This window comes from Capra hircus, chromosome 3, assembly GCF_001704415.2.
Source record: "Capra hircus breed San Clemente chromosome 3, ASM170441v1, whole genome shotgun sequence".
Classification (NCBI taxonomy): Eukaryota; Metazoa; Chordata; class Mammalia; order Artiodactyla; family Bovidae; genus Capra; species Capra hircus.
The window spans coordinates 76,175,409-76,193,575 of record NC_030810.1 but is presented as its reverse complement, the minus strand read 5'-3'; the positions used below and the strand labels follow the sequence as shown (position 1 = coordinate 76,193,575).

At 39.3% G+C, this 18,167-nt stretch overlaps 1 protein-coding gene across 2 annotated transcripts in view; it reads left to right on the top strand.

Annotated features, from left to right (window-relative positions):
• The window catches only part of PLPPR5 (phospholipid phosphatase related 5), a 135,226-nt gene that overhangs the window by 93,867 nt on the left and 23,192 nt on the right, over nucleotides 1-18,167 (top strand). The window contains exon 5 of one of the 2 annotated variants that reach the window (XM_005678058.3): nucleotides 8,667-8,801. In XM_005678058.3, coding sequence (XP_005678115.1) covers nucleotides 8,667-8,801 — 135 coding nt within the window. The remainder of the gene's footprint in view (nucleotides 1-8,666; nucleotides 8,802-18,167) is intronic. The other variant, XM_005678059.3, reaches the window with a different exon arrangement.

The following is an 18,167-nucleotide window of genomic DNA, read 5'->3' as shown; positions in this document are numbered from 1 at the left end:
TCACTTCCTCTTCTGAGAACCACGTGGGGAATGATTAATTGGACTAGGGGTCCCCCTTGAGCCCAAGACCATCTTACTGGACATACTCAGAATCTTCCATAGGGCCCTTCAAGCATTCCCATGCATCCAGGACGAGGACCTTATAAAAAGGTCATATGGAAGTGCTTTAACTATGTAATAACTAAACAAGCTTTTATCCATAAAAACAGTGTTTCTGATTTTAATGTCAGTGCAAAAGTATGTTTTGCTTTATACAGTAGTCTCCTTCTGTACCCAAAGGAGGAGAAGATGTAGCCTGATGAGGTACCAGCAAAGATGTTCCAGACCCATGGAGCTGAAATGCAGTTACATCTGAATAGTGCTTTAACTGGGCCTGCAAAGGGTCTCAGATAAACATGACTGGGCTTCTCTGGGAGTCTGTTTCTGGAGTCAGACAGTAATGGCCAGTCTATTCCCTCAAACATTCCCTCCTTTTCTTCGTTCATGAAACAAACATTTACTGAGACCCTACTCTAATCCAGGCATTGTGCTTGGTGCTGGGAATAAGTACATGAAAAGGATCCAGTCCAGGTACTTAAATAGATTGCAGTCAGGTGGGACGAGATGGACATGAAGAGTTCTATAGAGGATGATGTAATGGAAGATGTAGGGTACATATACTCAAGAGACCTACTCTGTTTGAATTAGGGACGAATCAGAAAGAAGAGACTATATGTAAACTTGAAGAATTTGTAAAGCAGATAGGTGTAGCTTGGGGCATAAGGAATGAAGGGCAAAGAGCACAGTGCACAGGCAACAGAAAATGTATCAAAAAATAAGCATGTATGAAGGCCCTCCTGTATTCTAGGCCGAAGGCACAGTATGCATCGGGCACCCAGAAATGATACCAGTCATCCAACATGGGTGACAAGAAGGGGAATGAAAAAGCACACGGGATACTCTGAATGCCTCATGTGGTATAACAGTAATTTGGGCTCTTGCTTAAAAATGTAGGTGATTTGGAAGCCTCTGTCAGCTCCCAGAGAGTTGAAAGAGAGCAAAAGTTTGGTTGAATCTCATCCTCACTATCTACTCAATTTGTGCCCTTAAGCAATTTACCTAACCTCAGTTTCTTCCTCTTTAAATAAGGTTCAGTTCAGCTCAGTCTCTCAGTTGTATCCAACTCTTTGCAACCCCATGAATCGCAGCACACCAGGCCTCTCTGTCCATCACCATCTCCCGGAGTTCACTCAGACTCACATCCATCGAGTAGGTGATGCCATCCAGCCATCTCAGCCTCTGTCGTCCCCTTCTCCTCCTGCCCCCAATCCCTCCCAGCATCAGAGTCTTTTCCAATGAGTTAACTCTTCACATGAGGTGGCCAAAGTACTGGAGTTTCAGCTTCAGCATCAGTCCTTCCAAAGAACAGCTGGGACCAATCTCCTTCAGGATGGACTGGTTGGATCTCCTTGCAGTCCAAGGGACTCTCAAGAGTCTTCTCCAACACCACAGTTCAAAAGTATCATTTCTTCAGTGCTCAGCTTTCTTCGCAGTCCAACTCTTACATCCATACATGACCACTGGAAAAACCATAGCCTTGACTAGACGGACCTTAGTTGGCAAAGTAATGTCTCTGCTTTTTAATATGCTGTCTAGGTTGGTCATAACTTTCCTTCCAAGGAGTAAGTGTCTTTTAATTTCATGGCTGCAGTCACCATCTGCAGTGATTTTGGAGCCCAGAAAAATAAAGTCTGACACTGTTTCCACTGTTTCCCCATCTATTTCCCATGAAGTGATGGGACCGGATGCCATGATCTTCGTTTTTTGAATGTTGAGCTTTAAGCCAACTTTTTCACTCTCCTCTTTCACTTTCATCAAGAGGCTTTTTAGTTTCTCTTCACTTTCTGCCATAAGGGTGGTGTCATCTGCATATCTGAGGTTACTGATATTTCTCCTGGCAATCTTGATTCCAGCTTGTGTTTCTTCCAGCCCAGCATTTCTCGTGATGTACTCTGCATAGATGTTAAATAAGCAGGGTGACAATATACAGGGTTGACATACTCCTTTTCCTATTTGGAACAAGTCTGTTGTTCCATGTTCAGTTCTAACTGTTGCTTCCTGACCTGCATATAGGTTTCTCAAGAGGCAGGTCAGGTGGTCTGGTATTCCCATCTCTTTCAGAATTTTCCACAGTTTATTGTGGTCCACACAGTCAAAGACTTTGGCATAGTCAATAAAGCAGAAATAGATATTTTTCTGGAACTCTCTTGCATTTTCCATGATCCAATGGATGTTGGCAATTTGATCTCTGGTTCCTCTGCCTTTTCTAAAACCAGCTTGAACATCTGGAAGTTCAGAGTTCACATATTGCTGAAGCCTGGCTTGGAGAATTTTGAGCATCACTTTACTAGCATGTGAGATGAGTGCAATTGTGCGGTAGTTTGAACATTCTTTGGCATTGCCTTTCTTTGGGATTGGAATGAAAACTGACCTTTTCTAGTCCTGTGGCCACTGCTGAGTTTTCCAAATTTGCTGGCATATTGAGTGCAGCATTTTCACAGCATCATCTTTCAGGATTTGAAATAGCTCAACTGGAATTTCATCACCTCCAATAGCTTTGTTTGTAGTGATGCTTTCTAAGGCCCACATGACTTCACATTCCAGGATGACTGGCTCTAGGTGAGTGATCACACCATTGTGATTATCTGGGTCGTGAAGCTCTTTTTTGCACAGTTCTTCTGTGTATTCTTGCCACCTATTCTTAATATCTTCTGCTTCTGATAGGTCCATACCATTTCTGTCCTTTATCGAGCTCATCTTTGCCTGAAATGTTCCCTTGGTATCTCTAATTTTCTTGAAGGGATCTCTAGTCTTTCCCATTCTGTTGTTTTCCTCTATTTCTTTGCATTGATCACTGAAGAAGGCTTTCTTATCTCTTCTTGCTATTCTTTGGAACTGTGCATTCAGATGCTTATATCTTTCCTTTTCTCCTTTGTTTTTCGCTTCTCTTCTTTTCACAGCTATTTGTAGGACCTCCTGAGACAGCCATTTTGCTTTTTGCATTTCTTTTCCATGGGGATGGTCTTGATCCCTGTCTCCTGTACAATTTCATGAACCTCAGTCCATAGTTCATCAGGCACTCTGTCTATATGATCTAGTCCCTTAAATCTATTTCACACTTCACTGTATAGTCGTAAAGGATTTGATACAGGTCATACCTGAATGGTCTAGTAGTTTTCCCTACTTTCTTCAATTTAAGTCTGAATTTGGCAATAAGGATTTAAATAAGGTTACAGTCTCCTTGAAGGATTATTACACAGACTGATAATGTATAAACAAAATGGTGTGTATGTTTAGTTCATGGCCACATGGATGACTGAAATAATTTTATAAATGAGAGATTGTTTCCTTTCAGACGCTTTTACTCTGTGATAAGATTTGTGCTTTAAAAATATGTTTTTGGAAAATAAAGCTCCAGGTGAGGATAGCGACAAGTTATGCAGATTCAGGGAAGTGGTGGATGGGCCTCTGATTGCACAGAGGGAGGGGAGGCTGGCTGGAGGTGGGATGGTTTGGAAATTGATGAAACAATGGAATTGATGAGGATGAAGTGGACAACAATCTATGATGATTCTCGAGTTTCTCATTTGGGCAACTAAGTAGAATACTTATTTCAAGCAGTGACTATAGCTCTGGCTTGCAGTATCTTGGAGTGTTTTCAATTATTCTGCAGTGTGTGCAGATCACTAAGATGATTCCAAGATAAAATTACCACTAACCTACTCCAAGCCACTGTGTGTCGGTTCAAGGCATTCATGTTCCCTGTCACCCACGTCCAAAGTCTAGCATATGCCTTTGACTCACTCTCCCCACACTCGGTGATTCATCTAGTTGAAACTCGCTTCCACTACAGAATCTTTGTCCCGTATCTTACTTCTTTGCTGTTCTGACCATCACTTCTTGATTGTAGAGATCTAATTGCTTACCTCTTCTGTATCTGGCAGTTCCTAGCTACCTCCTCACTTTAGACTCTCTTCCAAATGCCTTGCATGCTGCTTCATACACATGATAATATAATTCATTACTAATAAAACAAACAGAAAACCAAGCTTCTTTCGTGCTGGATTAAACCAGACACTTCCATTGGGCTTCTGGGATCCTCCAGAGTCTGGCTGCACTCTTCCTGGTCAAGTTTATGTTTCCCTTTTTTTTTTTTACAGTGGAAATCCCACACTTGGAATCCAGTCAGTTTTCTTCCTGTCTCACACACTCTGTCCATCCTGCACATTGCCTCTGCTGGAATGCTCCTGTGTATATTTTAGAGAACAAAACAGGTGTGGGAGTCAGAAAAACCTACATTGAATCCTGCTGTTGCCACTTTTTTTTTTTTTTTTTTTTTGCCAGTTTTCCTCAATGTGTGATATTGACCATCCCACGTAGCTCCTCATTATTCCTAAAGTGCAGCCTCCCCTGAACTGTATTTAAAGTGATTACCTCTCCCCCGGACTCCTTTCCTCATTTCCTATTCACTTTTCTCCACTGCACGATTCAACTTTTAGTATACCACATATAATATTTTGGGTTTTGTTTTTTGCTGTCAAACTCTCTAGAATGTAAACCACTTACAGAGATGGTGTTTGTTTTCATCACTGTATATTCCCAGTGGTATATAGGAAGTTCTCAGGAGATATTTGATGAATGAATGAATGAATGAACTGTTTTATTTACTTCCCAAAGCTCTTTTGAGGGTTAAGTGAAATCACATATGTAGTCAAGTCAGTCAATTGCATGGTACAGAGAAGGCTATAGATACCATACTCTTCACCTTTGATGACTTTATTATTGTAGATTGATTCATATTATTTTATAAAAATGAATGCCTCAAAGTACTTGCAGGAAAGATGGATATTGCAGTATCAGGCAGGATAATTCAACTTTACTGACCAAAGCAAGAGCTTGTCAGGTTATCATGCATATTCCTAAGAGTAATAATAAAGAGTTATTTGAGTATTCTTTACTGTATTAACTCAATTAATTCTCATGCACAGTGAGACATAATTATTATTGTCTTAGTTTTGCAGATAAAGCAGACAGATGTAGTTATATTAAATAAGTTGCTTAGGCTCACAGAATTAGTAAATGGAAGAGCCCAGGATTAAGCTCCAGGCCTGTTTGACCCCAACGCCCATGCACATAACCCCATACAGCAGAGATATTTTATTTGCCACAAGGAAGAGGCAAACTGATCACAAATGGATCAGATTAATTTATTATCACTACTGGAAAAAGAAAACAAAAATCTATATGTAAATGGTGACTTATTACTAGTGTTATTTTTTGGAAGAGAGGGTAGAGTTGCACTCATGGAAACCCCTAATGTAAAAATAGAATGTTTCTAAAGAAAGTCACTTTCAATTATATGGGAACATCAGAAAATTTGAGAATTTTTATCCTGGATTCATGATCATTTATTAATCTGTTCATTCACCTGGCACTGAGAATAGAATAGTGATCCAAAAAAGAAGCATGTCTGCTTCCATAGAGCTGATAACCTTGGAAGAGAATCACATCAACCAAAATGCTATGCTTGCAGATAAATAATTTCATATAGAGATAGGTATTTCAGTGAAAAAAATCACAGGTCCTTGCCAGCAAATAAAAACAGCCTGGGATCAAGGAAGACTAATAAGGTGGTGGTGCAGAGATGAGATATCACAGATGAATGAGATATGCCCAAAGACAGTGGACATGAGTATTCCAAACAAAAGGAAGTGAAAGGAAACAGAAGGTGTTTGGAAAATAGAGAAAGAAGGCTGAAAGGTGGACCTGAGTTTGCATTTTGAGAGGAATGAGAAGCCAAGCCACAAAGTAGTTTTAAGGAGGTTGACATGATAAAATTTGCATTTTGGAAAGACCATTCTCACCTCTTTGTAGAGAGGGATTGGAGGGAGTCAAGATTGGATTTAGTCTTGAGAAAGCCTTGCAGGAATTCAGGCAAGTAATGATGATTGCTTAGTCTTTGGAGTTGGTGTTAGGGATAGAACAAGGCAGATAGAAGAATTCAAAATCTTTAGGAAGAAGAATTAAACAAATTGAGTGGTTGAGTACAGGAAGTGTTCGAGCTTTCAGCCACATGCAACTGTGTTTGGGGATGAGGGGGAATTTCCTTTCCCTGAGAGAATCCAGAAAAAGATCAAGGTTTGGAGTAGGATCAGAAGATGGGCACATCTTGGGTTTTATTTTGAACGTTTGTTGAATTTTTCATACCTTTGCCAGCCAAAGAAATGGAGCTGACTTTGCTAATCTGTCACAACCTCTTCACTTTCAAATTGAGAAAACTGAGACCCAGAGGACTGTCCAAGAACAGAACATTCAGCCTCAGCATCAAAACCCATGTCTATTGTTATTTCCTATGAGCATTTTTCTAATAGGAAGTCAATTTCATATTTGCGAATGTTACCAGACAAGACTTACTAAATATTTGAATATGATTCTAAGGAAGATTTGATAATTTCCTTCCTCATAATTTGAATAATAATAGTAATGAAGAGTAATCATTATGCTAATAGATGCTTTAATGAATATCTGCTATGTGTTAGGCATTTAAATATTTCACATGTGAATTCTTAGCTGCTTCAGTGGTGTTGTCCTGACCCTCAATTAAGGCAACAAGATAACTGGTAATAACTTTCAGAGTTTTCTGAACCGAAATTAGTATAAAAAGCAATTATACTAATTTCAGTAGCCACTATTAAATCTGTTCTTCATCTAATGACTTCCATTTGTCTGTGTATATAGTTATTTCAGCAAATTTTAATTCAGAAGAATTTGTAGCAGTTTTTTTTCACCTGCTGATTTTCCATAAATTTATATAATATTAATGGTGCTTACCAGGTGGCCATAGTGGTAAAGAACCCACTTGCTAATTTAGGAGGCATAAGACATGAGGGTTTGATCCCTGGATTGGAAAGATCCCCTGGAGGAGGGCATGGCAGCCCACTCCAGTATTCTTCCCTGGAGAATCCCATGGACAGACGAGCCTAGTAGGCTACAGTCCATAGGGTCACAGAGAGTTGGACATAACTGAAGTGACTTAGCATGCATAATATTAATGCAAAGAAAATGTGTGTGTATGTGTGGGTGTGTATATATATATGTATATATATATATATATTTATTTCATGAAATGGGTATGAAACTGTTGTTTGTTATATTGTTGTTAGCTCAAATTCTTGATTATATTGCTTGATTGCTGCTTCCACACCAAAATGGAAGAGCTGAATACTTGCTGCAGAGATTATACACCCACAAAACCAAAAATATGTCCTATCTGCTCATTACAGACAAAATTTGCTGACCTCTACTTTAGGTCAGTTGCTATCTGTTAGTCCTTTGCAGGCTCATCATTTGATAGAATGTTTATCAGGTACCCATTTCCAAACCTTTGCCATGACTTCACTCTAAAGATCTGGATGATAGTGATGAAATTGAGTATTAAGTTATTAGGCTTTGATCTGTGCTTCTGATCTGTAATTATGCAAAGAATTGAAAGGATAATAAGTATATATCAGTTTGCAAGGAAATTTTTTCCGAGATAAAATCTAATAGTGTGTGTTATTTTGTAGATTTTAAAATTTAATTTAAAAGCTGGAGAACAATCAAGATGTAATTTTTGACCTCCGAAAATATTCAGTAATGAGCCCTACACTTTCCACTGTGATTTGTGGAAAATATACAATGTAAAGTTGTGATTGTATATTAAGCATTTATTTATTAAATGAATGTTAAGTTATAAACTAGCTACAAGTAAATTCTGTATTTCAGTTTGATTATAGAATATAAAACCCAGAAAAAGAAGGCTCAAGAATATCTTACCTACTAGTTCAATATAAGCAATATAAGCAATTAATTTTCCTGTATTATTTAAATCACTAATTCTTGAAATTTGATCCACCTACATCAGAAGCTTCAGAAATGCCTTTTAAAAGTGGCAACTCCTAAACCTTATCCTTCATTTATGAAATCAGAATTTTTAGGAGAGGGCTTAGGAATGTCTTTATTTTAAGTGCCAGAACTTTATTTTCATGCACAGTAGAATATGAAAACTTCTGGTTTAGTATGGGATATAATCAATTGAAACAAGGGTCAGTTTCCTTTGTGTAAAAGGTCTTCTATTTTAGTGGTAGCCATAGTAAGCTGTTGTTGAAATGCCAGATATATATGGGATGCAATAATAGACAATAAACTAGGGTTAATGGTGCTACTAAATTAGAAAGTGCCAATCATAGTAGGTTTATTATGAATGTAAAGATCTTGAAGCAATGGGATATAATTAACATTTAAATTAAGTTGTAGGTTAGCCACATTAAGGAAAGGTTAGCTTGCTATGAATTTTTATAAGGTTATGGTGTTATTTTTGGATCAGTTTGAGCATTGACTATAAACTAATTTAATGAAAATTTTGGAATAATAGCAATGTCATTATTAACTGAGCTACATATTAATTGATGAATGCTCTTGAACACACTTGCACTGGATTACAAGATAAATTTGAATGTAAAGTTATAGACATGTAGTGTTTAAGTCATGCCAATACTTTATTACTGCGATTAATCACGCTGCTCACAAAGATCATGTTTATAGGGAGCATGGCTTTGTTTTAATTGTATTTTTTCCTGAAATTGTAGGTTGTATGTGTGGTAAATAATTTCAAAGGAAGACAACCAGAAAATGAACATACACACACGGATAACCTGGCACAGATGCCAATGATAAGCATTCCTCGAGTAGAAAGTCCTTTGGAAAAGGTAACATCTGTACAGGTGATTCATAATTTAAATTCTAAAGTGTGATTGTTATCTAGAGCAAATGAATAATTATTCTTGAGAGTTCTTTCACATTTTTTATTTACTGCAATAAGCTCAGAGTCTAATGTGGTATTTAGCAAGAACTTAATCACTGAAGAGAGCAACTTTTAAAAATGCATATCACATAGAAAACATTTCTTTGAGCCTCTCAGGCTTAAAAGTTGAGTCTGTCCATGGACTGTGCGGTAATCTGCCATAGCTTTAAGATAAGGAATGTTATACAGTGGTCCCACTCATGGGCAAGAGTTTTACTTGAGAATGTATACATTTTTCATAATACATATTCCATTTCTTCCATGCTGCTTTTGTATGAAAATCTGTGTAGTGTGACAACTGGCATATACTCAGGACTCAATAAATATTGTTAAACCTCAGTGTGTAAAGTTCTGGCCTCAGGGAAACACCAGTGTGCTTTCCTGATCAGCAAGGCCCTGAGGAACAGGCTGGATTTAAGGGAGCCTGACGAGGTAGCACTTTGAGTAGCAGGTCAAGGCCTCATGGGACATAGCAATGACCAGAAAAGCCAGGTTATAACTTTTCTTGAGACTTCTGTGAGCTAGATAGGTTAATATTTCTTAAGCGATGATGCATTCATGCACGTATGTAACTGGTTAAATGACTTCTCATTTAGTAACAGAGGGTTACTAATGGCTTCTCCTCAGCCCTGTCCACATCCAGATTTTGATCAATATCTTGGACGAAATTACTAGTAGATGCTAATTGGGGGTTTAGATGGTATGAATCTATGTATGGAGAGGTCGCATAGGATGCATGCTCAGTCATGTCTGACTCTTCGCGACCCCATGAACTGCAGTCTATGGGATTAGCCTGGCAAGAATACTGGGATGAGTTGCCATTTCCTACTCCAGAGGATCTTCCTTACCCAGGGATCGAACCCACGTCTCCTGCGGCTCCTACACTGAGAGGGTGTAGCCTTTACCACTGAGGCATGCACCTGGGAAGCCCCAGGTGAATCTGTGAAGGATAATTGATAAATTAGATGAAATATTAAAAATTCTTGGAAGATTGCAATAAATGTACAACTAACAATTAATTAGAAATAAAGGAAGTATTTCATATTTGGACTTAAAAAAAAAAGTTCCTGTAGGGTAGGGTATGTCTAGGTTAACTGCACAAATGCAAAAGGCTCAGAGGGTATAGGAGCCTACCATTCAGCATGGGTCAACAGCACGATATGACTGCCAGAAGTTAATATGGTTTTAAGTCCCACTTAGGGAAAATGATGTCCTGAATGAGGGATTGATGGTTTGCTTTGCTCAGGTCAACTTGGTATACTGTGTACACCCTTGGTTTTAAGATGAACGTTTATAAAACATAAGAGCTGACAGCAGATTTTTTTAAGTGAGCAAATAGATGTGTCTAAGATGGTGAGTAGAGTCAAAGTCATGAGTAATGAGACTAGAAGGAACAAAAATATTGTTTAAAAAATAATAAGTTTATAGGAAAAGGAAACTCAAGAAAGAAGCAATAGCTTCCCATAAAGATCTGAAGGACTGTTGTATGACAGAGGGATGCAATTTGTTTTATGGGATCTCAGAGATCACAATTAGGATGAAAGAGAAGGAAGTGTAGGAATATAAATAATGTCTGGAAGTTAGTTAATAACTTCCCCACCTTAAAAGCAATGAAATTTCTTTTTACTATAGGGATTCAAGAATAGCTAAATAAGCACTTATCCATGATACTGTGAAAGGATTTTAAGCATTTAAATGAGGATAGAGACACTATATGATGATGATGGTGATGATGATGATAAAAATAACAATGACCATTTAGTGATCATGCACGCTGTGCCAAATGCTATCCTGATTGCTTCCACAAAACCACTTCTGTGCTCTACAAAGTATACTTTTGTTCTTTACAACAATTTTTAAAACTGAGTATCCTTGGTGGCTCAGTGGTAAAGAATCTGCCTTCAAGGCAGGAGATCCACGTACAATCCCTGGGCTGGGAAAATACCCTGGAGAAGGGAATGGCTACCCACTCTAGTATTCTGGCCTGGAGAATTCCATGAAAAGTCCATGGGGTTGCAAAGAGGTAGCCCGGACATGACTGAGCAGCTAACACCTTCACTTTCATCATTATAGTGGCAAAGGCTGCTAATAGATGATCAGTATTCCTTCTCCTCTTCTTCAGTAACTGAGTTTCTCACTCCAATTTTAACTACACTCAGGGTTGTCTGAGGGAACTCCAGGAGTTGGTGATGGACAGGGAGGCCTGGCGTGCCGTGATTCATGGGGTTGCAGAGTCGGACACGACTTAGCAACTGAACTGAACTGAACTGAACTGATGGTTGTCCAGCTGTAGTCTTTATTCCCCAGCTTGCCCTGCAGTTAGGTGCGACATAGCAACCAAGTTTAGACCCATGCAATGTAAACAGAAGGGTAGGTGCCACAACCTCTGGGTCATCTCTTTGAAAACTCTTGTGCTAGATAGTCTGTACTCCTTATCACCAAATGGAAAAGATAAGTGACTGGAATAATCTTTTATTTTTGAAGATGACCAATCCTCCTGGATAACCTGGGTTCTGGATGAGCTCATGGAGCAGTCCACATACACACCCTTGGTGGTTCTGAAAAAGAAATTAACTCCTTCTCTAAGTCACTGATTATTTTAATCTCTTTTCTACCATGGCTTAGCTGATGCCCTCTTACAATAAATGTCCTCATTATACAGTTAAGAGAAGCTCCCAAGTAGTTATGTGTGTGCTATTTAGTCATGTCCGATTCTTTGCAACCCAGTGGACTATAGCCCACCAGGCTCCTCAGTCCATGGAATTTTTCAGGAAGAAGAACTGTAATGGGTTGTCACTTCCTTCTCCAGGAGATCTTTTTGCATGTGGATTCTACCATTGCATCACCTGGGAAACTCAAGTCGTTAAGCAGATTGCAAATGTCCATGTCATTGGTAAACAGCAAAGAAAAGTTATACAGTATAGTGATTCAAGATATATACCTATGTAATGAAATGCATACATGCATGCATGCTGCGTTGCTTCAGTTGTGTCCAACTCTTTGTGACCCCAGGGACTGTAGCCTGCTGGGCTCCTCTGTTGGTGAGATTCTCCAACCAACAATACTGGAGTGGGTTGCCATGCCCTGCTCCTGGAGATCTTCCCTACCCAGGGATCAAATCCTCTTTTCTTATGTCTCCTGAATTGGCAGGTGGATTCCTTACCAGTAGCCCCACCTGGGAAGCCCCAATAAAATATATATCTAAGTGAAATTTTTTAAAAAGGTGAAAATACCAAACCGCCTTACCTGCCTCCTGAGAAATCTGTATGCAGGTCAAGAAGTAACAGTTAGAACAGGACATGGAAAAATGGACTGGTTCCAAATTGGGAAAGGAATACATCAAGGCTGTATATTGTCACCTTGCTTTTTTAACTTGTATGCAGAGTACATCATGCGAAATGCTGGATTGGGTGAAGCACAAGTTGGATTCAAGATTACCCGGAGAAATATTAATAACCTCAGATATGCAGATGATACCACCATTATGACAGAAAGTGAAGAGGAGCTAAAGAGCCTCATGATAAAAGTGAAAGAGCAGAGTGAAAATGCTGACTTAAAACTCAATATTCAAAAAACTGAGATGATGGCATCCAGTCCCATCACTTCATGGTAAATAGGGAAACAATAGAAACAGTGACAGACTTTAGTTTTCTGGGCTCCAAAATCACTGCAGATTGTGACTGCAGCCATGAAATTAAAAGATGCTTACTCCTTGGAAGAAAGCTATGACAACCCTAGACAGCATATTAGAGAGCAGAGACAGTACTTTACTGACAGAACTCTATATAGTCAAAGCTATGGTTTTTCTGGCAGCCATGTATGGATTTGAAAGTTGGACTATAAAGGAAGCTGATCACCAAAGAATTGATGCTTTTGAACTGTGTTGTTGGAGAAGACTCATGAGAGTCCCTTGGACTGCAAGGAGATCCAACCAGTCCATACTAAAGGAAATCAGTCCTGAATATTCATTGGAAGGACTTCTGTTGAAGCTGAAACTCCAATACTTTGGCCACCTGATGCAAAGAACTGACTCATTGGAAAAGACCCTGATGCTTGGAAATGGGAAATATTGAAGTCAGGAGAAGGGAATAACAGAGGATAAGATGGTTGGATGGCACCACTAACTTGATGGACTTGAGTTTGAGCAAGCTCCGGGAGTTGGTGATGGACAGGGAAGCCTGATGTGCTGCAGTCCACAGGGTCGCAAAGAGTTGGACATGACTGAGCGACTAAACTAAACTGAAGTGAATAATACATATAAAATTAGATCTTGTTGAACTTTAAATACAAAAAGCAATAGCAGGTAGAGATCTTAAACATACTTAGAAGAAAATCATCGGGGTAAAAATTAGGTATTTTAAGCACCTCTCAATATATTAACTTGAACAGGAATCCCAGTCTTCTGCTTTTTAACATTTATTTGCAAAATGTTTCTTTAGAGGTCTGCTAGCCTTGCCAAATATCTTATATACCATTACATCATTATGTGTATTAAATGATTAAAATATTTCTGTTCTTGATTTTATGCAAATTCATTTTTATTTACAGCGACTTTTAAGGTACTAGATGATGAAAGCAAAAATATTCTATTAGAATCTATTGATTGCAAGAAATCAGTGTTTATTCTTTAACATTTTTGTTTATGATACATTCGTGTGCTTTATCTTCCATGTGATAGTTAGGCAATAAAGATGATTGGAGTCTAATTTGATTCTCCGTCTACACACCTAGAGAGCATTGGCACTCGCCCCGCTGAGCTCCGCCTTCCCTCTCCACTCTCTCCATCCCTGTTTCCAGGCAGAACCCTGTCTGCACTCACACGGGAAAATCATGAGTCTTGGGCTTCCCCTTGGAGCTCTGCTGCTGAAAGGATATGTGTTTCTGCCCATCAGCCAGAAATGGAGGAAGGCCATCGCTTCAGAGCAGCCCGGAGTAGCTTTCTCCTCCTTCTTTAATAAGGAATATTTGGAGTAAATGCACCGCTTCCCATCGTAGATCGCAGTGGGAAACAAGTGAATGCAAAAACCCTCCCTAGCAGTTTGATCTTTATAACTGGCAGTTGGGAAGTGACATTAGCTCCTTAAGCTGGCCCTCTGAGGAGAGAAAGGGGGCCTGGTGTTAAAGCTGGGTTGGCAGTTATGGCCTATTGTTTTAGCGTGGTTATGCCAAGCTATCATTTTCTGGTTGTCGGTTTTGTGTAGAGCAGACAATGGGTTTCTTGTAGAAGTTAGGTACTTACATAACTTCTTATATTCAAAGTACACATTTGATAAACTGGAAGCTACAGGATAATTACAGCGTGCAAGTGTTCTTGCTTATAAAATGCCAACAATTTATCCCTTAATTATAGGGAGTTTGTCATATAGTTAATTACCATAGTTTGAGGGAAAGTCATGATTTTTCTGAAGGCTAAGTAAATCTGAACACTCATTACATTTGGTTTTATGAAAAGAATTAATCATCTGTGGAAACCAGCCCATCATGTCTCAACGTTCACTAAACATTGAAGTTACCAGTAACTTTACTACAGCTGTTTATAATATCAAATCAGGAGAGGTCTAAATGTTTATCTGTAGTGAATTATTAAATCCACTGGGCTACATTCCTACAGTAGGATCCAGAACGTTTTCGTGTGGTGTTCCTGTTCACAGTTTCTAGTGGTAGAGTGGCTGGCAGTTTGGGGTGCTTTGGATCTTGGGCAGCTTACTTAATTGCTCTGTGACTCAGTTTCCTCCTGCATAGAATGATTCATAGAACGGCAGTCATAAGAGTTCAGTAAGATAATAAGCAAGCACTTAGCACAGCCTGGCACCTCTGAAGCCCTTAATCATTACCGATTATTATTACTGTTCAACAGCTGAAACGGATGAGGTAAATCAAGATGTGGAAAGTTTTCCGATATATTGCAGAATGTGTTTTTCTAAGTTGATGTGTATAAAATGTGTCTATATATAATGAAGCCAGTTATGCAAAATACCACACAAGGTATTTCTCTCTGCTGCTGCTGCTGCTAAGTCACTTCAGTCATGTCCGACTCTGTGCGACCCCATAGATGGCAGCCCACCAGGCTCCTCCGTCCCTGGGATTCTCCAGGCAAGAACACTGGAGTGGGTTGCCATTTCCTTCTCCAATGCAGGAAAGTGAAAAGTGAAAGTGAAGTCACTCAGTCATGTCCGACTCTTCGCGACCCCATGGACTGTGGCCCACCATGCTCCTCCGTCCATGGGATTCTCCAGGCAAGAACACTGGAGTCAAAAGTCCTTTGGAAAAATTGCCCCAGAATTATTTAAATCCCTGTGCCCCTTCCTTATGACTCACACAAGCCTTTTGAGAGCATTTGGTGTATTTTTCTCTGCCAAATTGGGCACGGAGACCTTGGTTGTAGCACACAAGTCTTTATGCCTCATGCCCAGGGTCCAGCTGCCATAGGCACACCTCTCTTTTGGGTGTTGTCTGTCCTGGGGCCCTTACACAAGCTGTGTGCAGGTGCCTGTCATTTCCAGGACCCACACGTCCCACCAACTGAAGGTCCCAGGGAGCCAACATTTTTCTTCAGTCACACCACTTCTCCCTTTCCAACTCATCCTTTTCTGGCTCCTGCCTTCAAGAGCCCATGCATCCCAAACAGAATCTTCAGGGGTGCTGGCTTTAGGAGTTGGCAAAAATACAAAGAAAGGCACTATTAATTACTCTCAGGAGTCCAAAAAACAAGTCTGCCTCTCAGGGTATATGTCCAGTAGTGGGATTTCTGGGTCAGATGGTAGTTCTATTTTTAGTTTTTTAAGAAACTTCCATAATTTAAAAGGACACATGTACCCTAACATTCATTGCAGCACTATTTACAGTAGCCGGGACATAGAAGCAGCTAAGTGTCCATCAGTAGATGAATTGATAAAGAAGATGTCATGCATATATACAATGGACTATTTCTCAGCCGTAAAAGGAAGGAAATTGGGTCATCTGTAGAGATGTGGGTGGACCTAGACTCTGTCATACATAGTAACGTAAGTCAGAAAGAGAAAAACAAATATCGTATATTAGCGCATATATGTGGAATCTGAAAAAAATGGTACAGATGAACCCAGTTCCAGGGCAGGAATACAGATACACACATAGAGGATTGACATGTGGACATGGGGGATGAAGGGGAGGAATTGGGAGATTGTTGTTTAGTCGCCAAGTCACATCCAACTGTTTGCAACCCCTTGGACTGTAGTGCGCCAGGTTTCCCTAGCCATCACTGTCTCCCAGAGTTTGCTCAAACTCGGGTTCATGGAGTCAGTGATGCTCTCCAACCATCTCATCCCCTTTTCCTGCCTTCAAGGAGATTAGGTTTGACATGAATACACTACCATGTGTGAAACAGCTAGTGGGAGTCTGCTATAAAGCACAGGGAGCTCAGCTTGTGCTCCGTGATGACCTAGATGAGTGGGATGGGTATGGGATGGGAGAGAGGTTCAAGAGGGAAGGGATATATATATAGAGAGATATAGCTGGTTCACTCTGTTGTAGAGCAGAAACTAACACAACATTGTAAAGCAATTATACTTCAATATAAAAAGATTCTACCTCTCCTAGGAAATGAAGATGGAAACATTTACATATTCATTAGCTTTACTCTCCTATATTAGCAAGAGTAAAGTAGGAATTAATGTCTTAATAGCTGTGTCACTGAGAGCAAAAACTAGATAGAGTAAAATTTTAGGCATTTCTGCTGGATATAGTATGAATAGTTTTAGTTCGATGGATGTCACCAAAGGACAATTAAAATTTTTCTTTGCCAGTAAAGAAGTTGGATGTTGCAAAAGTGGCTAGAATCCTATGTAATCCTAGTAATATCCTCCAGATTTCAAAGAGTGAGAACAAGAGATAGGAGCAACCTCTGAGAGAATGAGAAGTCTTACTTACCACATGATTCAGCACCATGAACCAACACCATATGAAACAGGGTTAGCAAATAGGCAAGTACACCCCAAAAGAAAGCCTTCAGACAAGAAGCTTTCCTCTGATCAGGCTTCTCATTAATAATGGTCCACGCCAAATGAAGAAATCCCTTCCTGAACTGAATAGGTATTATAAAATGGGATGGAGAGTTATCTTCAGTCAAAAAAATAAATAAGCTACATCCAAGGACTATATCATTCTCCTGTAGAAGAGGTTAAGCTGAACAGAATAGCAGTCCTGACATTTCAGCAACCGCAGCAATGAAACTGTGTAGAAATAAACTGACCTTCCTGAAAATGTCCATGGCCTCAGCTTCTTCTTCCACTCCACTCAGGCTTCCAAATCATCGACCTGATGTTGTAAAACTACATTCTCCAGCTCTTCAGCTCCAGATCTAAGTGAAGGATCCCCTGACTATTCATGAAAACACTTAAAAGTTCTTTGAATCTTCTCGCATTAAGTTTAAGAAGATAAACTGAGCTAAATCTATGCTGATTCAGGCATAAATAATCAGGACAGTTACTTAAATTCTTTAAGATGATTTTATGACACAGAAGAGACATTTTTAAGAGTCAGAATACATTTTTTAGGGAAAAAAGATGAGCTCAAGATATTAAATTTATTATAGATAATATATATTTTCTACTGTCAAGGAAATTAAAGAAAATATGTTTAATGAGAGATGAAAGATAGCTAGCACAAAGGTACAATTAGGAAACTAAGAAAACAATGTCATGGCAAAATTAAAACCAATACTGTGTATGTGAGCTCACCTACTGTGTATGTGACTCTTTGTGACCCAATGGACTGTAGCCCACCAGGCTCATCTGTCCACGGAATTTTCCAGGCAAAAATACTGGAGCAGGTTGCCGTTTCCTACTCCAGGGGATCTTCCCAACACAGGGATCGAGCCTGCCTCTCCTGCGTCTACTCTGGCAGGTGGATTCTTTACCAGTGTGCCACCTGGAAAGTTCAAAATCACAAAGACAAAATCCACCATGGAGAAAGTAAAATCAGGTGTGTTAAGGACAGGTTTCAGAATCTGTAGTAAAAGTACAGAGAATAAAATTGATCCAAGTAAAGATAATAGGTATGAAGGATATACCTCAGAATATAACAAGTGAATCACCTGTTATATGGATGTTGAAGAAGAGGACAATATTCAGATACATACTATAAGGAAACTTTCCTTCCAGATAAATACTGAATCTTTATACTCGAAGGATTAACAAGATACCAGGTAAAATTAAAACATATACTAGAATTTAGATATTTCTCAGTGAAAAATTCAAATTTCAATACTGAAGAAAGAATTCTATAAATATTGTGGTGGCTGATATTA